Genomic DNA, 10,632 nt, shown 5'->3' on the forward strand with positions numbered 1-10,632 from the left:
CCCATGAACAGTATGAAAAGGCAAAAAGATATGACACTGAAAGATGAACTCCCCAGGTCGGTAGGTGCCCAATATAATACTGGAGAACAGTGGAGAAAGAACTCCAGAAAGAATGAAGAGATGGAGCCAAAGCAAAAACAACTCCCAGTTGTGGATGTGACAGGGGATGGAAGTAAAGTCTGCTGCTGTAAAGAGTAATATTGTATAGGAACCTGGAATGTTAGGTCCATGAGTCAAGGCAAATTGGAAATGGTCAAATAGGAGATGGCAAGTATGAACATCAACATTTTAGGAATTTGTGAACTAAAATGGACTGGAATGGGTGAATTTAACTCAGATGACCATTATATCTACTACTGTGGGCAATAATCCCTTAGAAGAAGTGGAGTAGCCCTCATAGTCAACAAAAGAGTCCAAAATGCAGTACTTGGATGCAATCTCAAAAACAACAGAATCATTTCTGTTCGTTTCCAAGCAAACCATTCAATATCACAGTAATCCAAGTCTATGCCCTGACCAGTAATGCTGAAGAAGCTGAAGTTGAATGGTTCTATGAACAGGTCTGACAGTCACAAGTAAATTACATGAGTAAATGATGTAGACCACTTAAATGTCAATTCTAATTGCATTATCTGGTCTCTTTTAATCCACACTTCATAGATCATTGAATTGTCTCAATTCATGTAGAAGAGCCTAGATTTTCCGAATAACTTTACCTTGTTTAGGCCCTACTCACAATTAGCAGCATTACGATTATTCTGCAAACAAACAAGGGAAAGTAGCACACTCAGGTTTTTATTAACTCTGAAATCCAAAAGGCCTATCAAATATTGTATCCTTTTTAGTGGTTAAGAGGTACAATACTCAGCAAGTTGTCTTTCACAATGGAGGGGAATTATGATACTGAGATTAGAGTCATATGTTTCCTGCCAAGTTTCCTAAAAACTTCAGACTGTGTATCTTATCCTGTAATGCAGTGACCTCTATTGTGAATGCTTCATAATTTATCAACAGAATAGGGTTTTCTGGTTACATCTACATGATAAAGAATTTTAAAGTGAAAATTGGTGTTGGAGGTTCCTTTTACACAATTCAAATTTGTAAATCAAATGATATAATTCTTTGGGAGAGGAAAACAAATTTTTATTCAAAACAGTGAAAATTAATGCAGGCCTTAATTTACATGGTAGCAAATGAGAATTTGACCTTTCAATCATCTCTGTACACAGAATATTACTGTAACTGACATCTGGACCAAGACTGGAAATTCTTGGCAGAGCTATATGGAAATGTCCAATGAGTGTTACAGAAAGTGATTCCACACTTTTAGTGCAGATTGCTTGGCTTCCTAGCTAAAAAGAAGAGCCACAATGTTTTAAAAAAGGAGAAGAACAACTATTGCACAATCAAACATAAAGCCTATACCATTATCTACTAAATCATCTGGAAATCAGTCAACAAACTATGGATCAGAGTTTTCTCTTTGCAGTCATGTTGAATATATTGGAGAAGGTTTTCATGGTTGTGACTGGAGGGGAATTTATAATAGGAATTTTAGGGAATGGATTTATTGGACTCACAACTTGCATTGGCTGGATTAGAAATCAGAAGTTAAGCTTGGTTGACTTCATTCTTACTAGTTTGGCCTTTGCCAGAATCAGTCAATTATGGATAACCACTGTCATGTTTTTTTCAATGATATTCTATCAGGTAGGCTTTGGTACTGTGGGAAGAAAATATATCTTTTTTTGTATCTGGATACTGGCCAGTCACTCAAGCACTTGGCTTGCTACTTGCCTTGCTGTCTTTTATTTCCTGAAGATAGCCAGTTTCTCCCATCCTCCTTTCCTTTGTCTAAAACGGAGAGTTAACAAGGTTGTTTTCATGCTTCCACTGGTATCTGTGCCCTTCCTAGTCATAAGTTTTCCTTGGCCATATGATGTTGATGTCTTCTGGTGTCATGTCCAAAAGATGCATGAGAGAAATATGACTGAGCTATGCAATGTGAATGAATATCAAAATTTAAATTTCATTATTATCTTCACTATGGAGTCCCTCCCCCCCCTTCTTCCTTTCCCTGATTTCCTTTCTCCTTTTGCTCCATTCTTTGTGGAAACACAAGAAGAACATTGCACATACTGTCAAGGGTTCCAGAGACCCCCGTGTGGAGACCCATTTCAGAGCCATGAAAACTGTGTTTTTCTTTCTTGTGCTCTTTGTCCTGTACCAATTTGGCCTTTTCGTGACATTTGGGGGGCATTTTTTCCTACAGAACAAGCTGGTTGTGATGTTTGGTTATATGTTAGGAATGCTGTATCCTTCAAGTCACTCGTATGTTTTAATTTTTGAAAACAGCCAAATGAGGAAATTCTTCTTGGTGATTCTTAGGAGCCTGCAGTGTGGCCTGAAAGGAAGGAACTGTTGGCTGCATAGGTAGGCCTGGGACAAAAGTCATCGACAAGTCTTTGTGGAATCTGCCTTGCTTCATGGAATTCTTCCTTTTGCACATATACTGCCCCATGAGTATCACTGCAGTTCTCCCAAGGTCTGGATAGATCTCTAATCTAATATGTATGTATGTGTATGTGTACCCAGTCGGGTCCAACTCTTTGCAACCCCATGGACTGTAGACCGCCAGGCTCCTCTGTCTAATCTAGTAGTCAGAGGAAAAAAGTGTAGAGAAATATTGTCTCTTAGAGCTGTTAGAACTTTTGTATATCTGCTTAAAAAAAAAGAAAAGGACTGTGAATAGTCATACCACTCACACAGATCTGCAGAAGAGGGAGGTTGTTAGAAATTAAAAGTCATCAAAATTATATTTAGTTCCTCTAAATAACCACCTAGTCCCTATGATAACAGATTTAGTCATTCAATTCATGTTCTGGTGATATTTTACGGTAAATTGTGAGCATTTTTGCTGCTGATGTGACTTCAGAAATCAAATAGTCTGGAATTCATTGAAGCTGTTCAAATATTTTCATAACAGCTAGTTACTACTGCTGGAAATTTGATTATACTAATAGCATATTGTGCAATCTAAGGCATATGGCATTATCATATCTGGAATGTATGTCAAAATAATCCATCAGGGAGTCAGATGGCTAAGATACAGTGGCTGTAACAATTTGCATTTCTACCATACATTGATAATGCTGAAAGTGTGTGATGGGTACATCAGATTTATTGTGCTGTTTTCTCTATCTTTGTTTAATATTTTTCACAGTGAAAATTAAATAAAAATTAGTGAAAGGTTTTTTGTTTAGTTCTTGGGGGTTTTTCAGGCCTGAAATTTAGATATGAAAGAGAAAAAAAATAAGAAGCATTCAATAAAGCAATTAATTTTTTGGAAAAGTTTCTTTTATAAATTATTCCTGTGAAGCTAAAAGTATGGAAACATCTTTAGACTGTTTGTATAAAATCTATATATTCACAATCCCCAACCTCTGATAATTTGCCCTTAAGAGGGAATTCTCCAGTGAAAATCAGAACGACTTTGCTAATATAGACAACACCATACACTGCATTATACACAGACTTTCCCACTTTCTTAAGCTCTTCTCCCAAGAAATGACATTGTAGGAAAGGGGGTGAACTCTCTGATTAGTTTCAGGTGAGATATAAGCTGAGTCCAAAAGGCAGCACTTGGTAGGAATTTTCACTGTTGAAGATTTGACTCTCCAGGAAGAACCATGTGTCTCTGGAAACTAAGGGCTTCCCAAACGAAGGGAAACAAGGCTGCATGTATAAAGCTGACAGATTTTGAGAAAGAAAAAAGAGAAAGAGAGAGAGCACAGCAGTAAAGTAAGAGGGGACTCTGTTTCTTAAAGTGTATCAGAATCAGACTAACCGGAAAATCTCTTAAATATACTGTGGAAATCTTCCTAAGCCAGTTTCTCATATTAATGACTATTAATAAGTATAAGGGACACTTACTAGATTTGAAAGTCTCTTGACACATGCTCAGTTGAAAAGAGCACTCCTTTGCCCAACAAAGTATACTTACTGGATAATATTTCATTGTGTATATGTACCACATTTTTTAACTTTAAAAAAATTATTGGGATATAGTTGATTTACATTGTTGCATTAGATTCAGGTGTATAAAGAGTGAATCAGTTATACATATGTCACTAATTTTTAAGATTCTTTTCCCATATAGGGTATTAAGAGCACTATTCAGAGTTCCCTCTGCTATACAGCAGGTTCTTATTAGTTATCTGTCTATTAATGTATACAGGACTGTGTATATGTCCATGCCAATCTCCCAATTTATCCCTGGTGACTGTAAATTTGCTTTTTGCATTCATAACTCTACTTCTATTTTGTAAATAAGTTCATTTTGTACCACATCTTCATCTATTTATCTGCTGAACACTTAGGTTGCTTCCACCTCTTGATTGGTGTAAACAGCACTGCAATGAACATTGGGGTGTATATGTACTTTCAAGCCAGGTTTTTCTCCAGATATATGCCCAGAAGTGGGACTGAAAATTCATATGGTAGCTCTATATTCTGGGTTTAAGGAACCTCCAAACTGTTCTCTGGTCTTCCCTGATAGTTCAGTTGGTAAAGAATCTGCCTGCAATGCAGAAGACCCCGGTTTGATTCTTGGATCAGGAAGATCTGTTGGAGAAGGGATAGGCTACCCACTTTAGTATTCTTGGCCTTCCCTTGTGGCTCAGCTGGTAAAGAATCTGCCTGGAAGGCGTAAGACCTGGGTTCAATCCCTGAATTGGGAAGATCCCCTGGAGAAGGGAAAGGCTTACCTACTCCAGTATGCTGGCCTAGAGAATTCCATGGATTGTATTGTCCATGGGGTCACAAAGAGTGGACATGACTGAGTGACTTTCACTTTCAAACTGTTCTCTATAATGGCTGTACCAATTTACATTTCTACCAGCAGTGTAGGAGAGTCGCCTTGTCTCCACACCCTCTTTAACATTTACTGTTTGTAGATTTTTTAAAACTTATTTTTAATCGGCAGATAATTTCTTTACAATGTTGTGTTGGTTTCTGCCATACAAAATGTTAATCAGACATAAGTTACACGTATGTCCCCTCCCTCTTGAAACTTCCTTCCGACCCACACCCCATCCCACCTCTCTAGGTTGTCACAGAACAGCAGGTTTAGCTCCCTGTGTTATACCATAACTTCCCACTAGCTATCTATTTTGCATATAGTACTGTAAATGTTTCACTGTTGCTCTCTCAATTCGTCTCACCCCTACCTCCCCCTCCTATGTTCGTAAGTCTGTTCTCTATGTCTACATCTCTTTTCCTGCCCTGAAAATAGGTTTGTTGGTAACATTCTTCTAGATTTTTTGATAATGGCCATTCTGATTGATGTGAGGTGTGGTGCATATGTACAATGGAATAATACTGAGACATTTAAAAGAATGAAATAATGCTATTTGCAGCAACACAGATGGGACTGGAGATTATCATATTAAATGAAATAAGTCAGACAGAGAAAGATAAATATCAGATGATATCACTTATATGTGAAATCTAAAAAATGGTACTGATGGACTTATTTGCAATCAGAAACAGTTTCACAAGTTCAGAGAATGAGTTTATTGTTACCAGGAGGTTAGGGTTGGTGGGAAGGGACAGATTGGGGGGAGAGATTGGCATTTGCACATTACTATATTTAAAATATTTAGATAACTAACAAGGACCTACTGCATAGCACAGAAAACTCTGCTCAATATTCTGTAATAACTTAAATGGGAAAAGAATTTTAAAAAGAACAGATACATACATATGTATAACTGAATCACTTTGTTGTATATCTGAAACTAACACCATATTGTTAATAAACAATACTCCAATATAAAATAAAAATTAAAGAAGAAAAACCTTACTGGAAATCACCCATTTTTTATTCATTTCTTTATTTATATCAGTAAATTAAGATTGCAGACTCGTATTTTAATCAATGGGCTATTATATATTACTATTCTTATTTATTTTGTTGCCTATATTCCTCTAGATGTCTCAAGTAAGAACCACTTCATCTTGGCTCCTACGTCCTTTTTTACCCTATGTTCTTTTGACATGAACCCATGATTCTTTTTGGGCTTCCAAGGTGGCTCAGTGGTAAAGAATCTGCCTAGAGCCCTGGAGATGCGGGTTCTAGCTCTGGGTCAGAAAGATCCCCTGGAGGAGGAAATGCCAATCCACTCCACTGTTCCTGTTGGGATAATCCCATGGACAGAAGAGCCTGGTGAGCTATAGTCCATGGGGTCCCAGAGAGTCAGACATGACTGAACGACTGAGCATGAACATATAATTCTTTTCATGTTTCCTTACATTCTTGAACAACAAATGTTTCAGGCTCATTCTGTACTTTTCCTCATCTAGCCCTGAATTCACTATTCTCCAAGGAGTCCTCATTTCTTTTAGTGTGCAAGGGTATTTGAAAACCAAGATATGGTTGTATACACACATCCATATGGGCTTCCCAGGTGATGCTAGTGGTAAAGAACTTGCTTGCCAGTGCAAGAGATATAAGAGACATGGGTTAGATCCCTGGGTTGGGAAGATCCCCAGGAGGAGGGCATGGCAATCCACTCCAATATTCTTGCCTAGAGAATCCCATGGACAGAGGAGCCTGGCCGACTACAGTCCATGACGTCACAAAGAGTTGGATACAACTGAAGCAACAGAAGACACACATCCACACATCTGCTTAGTTCTTTTTCTCATTCTCTCTCTCTATGTATAATATATGATGAGTCTATGCTGGTTTCTCTAATTCCAATTCAAAGTTATAGGCTTCCTTCTTCTCACTGTTGCACATTTTGTCTTTAAGAGTTAAAAACATGGTTCTCATTCTTTTCCAGTGTTTTTGCTCATCTGTTCAGTCCTGAGATACACTGAAAGTAGTTTCAGATTTGTTAATTCACATCACTTCTAGAAAGAAGAGAAAAATGAAAGATTAAGAAAGAAAGAAACAAAGAGAAACAGAGAAAGAAAAAGAAAGAAGGGAGGCAGGAAAGGAAGGCAGGAAATGAGGAATAAAATACTATTAACTACAGTTTAGTACTTTTTTTTTTTTTACAGCTCATATGTCTATAAAGGGCATAAAATCAAAATAATGTGTGTAAGTTACTTTGCTTATTTTTCTTTCCCTTTCATTTAGTCACTTAGTCAGTTCAGTCGTGTCTGACTCTTTGCGACCCCATGGACTGCAGCATGCAAGGCCTCCCTGTATCACCAACTCCCAGAGTTTACTCAAACTCATGTCCATCAAGTCAGTGATGATATCCAACCATCTCACCATCGGTCATTTCCTTCTCCTCCCGCCTTCAATCTTTCCCAGCATCAGGGTTTTTTTCAATGAGTCAGGTGGCCAATGTATTGTAGTTTCAGCTTCAGCATCCGTTATTCAGGATGAATATTCAGGAGTGATTTCCTTTAGGATGGACTGATTCGATCTCCTTGCAGTTCAAAAGACTCTCAAGAGTCTTCTCCAACACCACAGTTTAAAAGCATCAATTCTTTGGTGCTCAGCTTTCTTTATAGTTCAACTCTCACATCTATACATGACTACTGGAAAAACCATAGCTTTGACCAAATGGAACTTGCTTAGCAAAGTAATGTCTCTGCTTTTTAATACGCTGTCTATGTTGGTCATAGCTTTCTTCCAAGGAGCAGGCATCTTTTAATTTCAAGGTTGCAGTCACAATCTGCAGTGATTTTGGAGCCTAAGAAAATAAAGTCTCTCACTGTTTCCATTGTTTCCCCGTCTATTTGCCATGAAGAGATGGGACTGGATGCTATGATCTTCCTTTTCTGAATGTTGAGTTTTAAGCCAACTTTTTCACTCTCATCAAGAGGCTCTTCAAACTAATAAAAATAAATGAAAAAGAAAAAAAGATGGAAAAAAAAAAAAAAAAAGAGGCTCTCCAGTTCTTCTTCGCTTTCTGCCGTAAGGGTGGTGCCATCTGCGTATCTGAGGTTACTGATATTTCTCCCAGCAATCTTGATTCCAGCTTGTGCTTCATCCAGCCCAGCATTTCTCATGATGTATTCTGCATATAAGTTAAATAGGTAAGGTGACATTATGCAACCTTGATGTACTCCTTTCCTGATTTGGAACGAGTCTACTTTTCCATGTCCAGTTCTAACTGTTGCTTCTTAACCTGCATGTAGATTTCTCAGGAGGCAGGTCAGGTGGTCTGGTATTCCCATCTCTTGAAGAATTTCCCAGTTTGCCACGATCCACACAGTCAAAGGCTTTCACGTAGTCAGTAAAGCAGAAGTAGACATTTTTCTGGAACTCTCTTGCATTGTCGATGATCCAACGGAAGTTGGCAATTTGATCTCTGGTCTCTCTGCCTTTCCTAAATCCAGCTTGAACATCTGGAAGTTCATAGTTCATGTACTGTTGAAGCCTCGCTTAGAGAAATTTGAGAATTACTTTGCTAGTGTGTGAGATGAGTGCAATTGTGAGGTAGTTTGAACGTTCCTGGCATTGCCTTATTTTGGGAATGAAGTGAAAACTGACCTTTTCCAGTCTTGTGGCCACTGCTGAGTTTACCAAATTTGCTGGCATATTGAATGCAACACTTCCACAGTATCATCTTTGAGAATTTGAAATACGTCAACTGGAATTTCATCACCTCCACTAGTTTTGTTCATAGTGATGCTTCCTAAGGTCCGCCTGACTTCGGACTCCAAGATGTCTGGCTCCAGGTGAGTTATATATTCATTTGAAAAAGTAAGAATTTTTCTTACTGTGTTCTGTTTTATGTTTATCCCCTAGCCCTTATTTTATTTTTTTTGTATAAAACATTAAAATCATTTCGAGTCAAAATTATACAAAAGCTATTCTGATATATTATCATCCCCACCCTCCATAACTTCCCTCTCACTTTAACCTATTCCCTGTAGATCATCAGTCTCATTCATTTCTGCTTTCTTCCTCTTGCTTTTATTTTTTAAAAATAAAATGTGTATATATTAATTTTTCTTATTTCTTATATAAAAATAATTTACACTTTTCTTTTTTTATTTTACCCATGTAAGAAGTCACTGCACCCATTCATGAAATTATTTCTCATTCTTTTCCACAATTTTTTAGTTCCTCATCATTTGAATGTACTAGAGTTTATTCTTAATGGGATGAAGAAATGTTATCCCAAAGCAGCATTATTCTAAATTAACGCTCTATATTGATGTGTAAATAACTGATGTAAGGCACCTCAAAACTATTTCCAGAGAACTGGAGTGCATTTAGTCTGACTTCTGTCATTCATATCTGAGAAGCTCCTGAAAAGCAGAGAGATAACATGGAAAAAGAAGTTCCCCTACTGGAATCGCCAAGAGAACCAACTTGCTCTGCTCTTCTGGTTTGCTGCATCAGCAAGTTGGTCATAGTCTGTCTACCTTGATAACACACAGATTACCTAAATTCATGTAAAATGAAAAATAAGATAATTTAAATATATTAGCAGTTACAGGGGAAAATTGCAGGACTTGTTTGGAGGCTTACTATTTAACATTGAATAAGGAAAGTAGAAAAACTTAAAAAAAAAGCTTGAAACAACAGCAAAACAATATATAGTATTTGAAAGCATTCTCTAGTACCCACAAGAATGGAAAACAGTTTTAAAAATGAGTGAATGTAGGAAACAAAGATTGATATTGAATACTAAATATTCTGGATCAAATTCAATAAAAAACATTTTATGAAATTAGAGATAAAATATAAGATGAATCAGTCCAGATCAGTCACTCAGTCGTGTCTGACTCTTTGTGGTCCCAAGGACGGTAACACACCAGGCTTCTCTGTCTATCACCAACTCTCGAGCTTACTCAAACTCATGTCCACCGTGTTGGTGATGCCATCCAACCACCTCATCCTGTGTCATCCCCTTCTCCTCCCATCTTCAGTCTTTCCCAGCATCAGGGTCTTTTCAAATGAGTCAGCTCCTCACATCAGGTGGCCAAAGTATTGGAGTTTCAGCTTCAGCAACGGTCCTTCCAATGAATACTCAGGACTGGTTGAATCTCCTTGCAGTCCAAGAGACACTCAAGAGTCTTCTCCAACACCACAGTTCAAAAATATCAATTCTTTGGTGTTCAGCTTTCTTAATGGTCCAGCTCTCACATCCATATATGACTACTGGAAAATCTATAACTTTGACTAGACGGAACTCAGTTCACAAAGTAATATCTCTGCTTTTTAATATGCTGTCTTGGTTGGTCATAGCTTTTCTTCCAAGGAGCAAGCATGCTTTAACTTCATGGCTGTAGTCACTATCTGCCATGATTTTGGAGCCCCCCAAAATAAAGTCTGTCACTGTTTCCATTGTTTCCCCATCTATTTGCCTTCAAGTTGGGACTCTCAGATGCCTATTGCAAGAGAGAAATTAAATTTGCATATGTTCACACATATGAATATGAAAAAAAAATAGGAGAATGTGAGGTTGTAACTAAAATGGATAAAGATTATTTTCTGTGGAGCTTTAGCCTGTTAGGAATTCAAGATTTAGGGCCATATTTAATCTCAGAAATTAGAATAGAAGGAAACTCATACATTTTGGGTGGTAATTTGTTACTGTAAATTCCAACTTTAATCATTGTAAAATTTCCTACTTGAGGAAAAAGAAAATACAAAACAGT

At 37.5% G+C, this 10,632-nt stretch overlaps 1 protein-coding gene across 1 annotated transcript; it reads left to right on the plus strand.

The window, feature by feature from the left end:
• The first annotated feature begins 1,491 nt into the window (after positions 1-1,491).
• LOC136166954 (taste receptor type 2 member 104-like) lies at positions 1,492-2,437 on the plus strand. The gene is made up of 2 exons (XM_065934052.1): positions 1,492-1,896; positions 2,273-2,437. The coding sequence occupies exons 1-2, from the start codon at positions 1,492-1,494 to the stop codon at positions 2,435-2,437; spliced, it is 570 nt and encodes a 189-aa protein (XP_065790124.1).
• Positions 2,438-10,632: the final 8,195 nt, after the last annotated feature.

Source organism: Muntiacus reevesi, chromosome 1 (assembly GCF_963930625.1).
Source record: "Muntiacus reevesi chromosome 1, mMunRee1.1, whole genome shotgun sequence".
Classification (NCBI taxonomy): Eukaryota; Metazoa; Chordata; class Mammalia; order Artiodactyla; family Cervidae; genus Muntiacus; species Muntiacus reevesi.

Coding starts and splice junctions, on each gene's coding strand:
- LOC136166954 (XM_065934052.1), top strand. CDS start 1,492: ATGTTGAATATATTGGAGAAGGTTTTCATGGTTGTGACTGGAGGGGAA. Junction 1,897..2,272: donor TTGTTTTCATGCTTCCACTG/GTATCTGTGCCC, acceptor TTTTTCCTACAG/AACAAGCTGGTTGTGATGTT.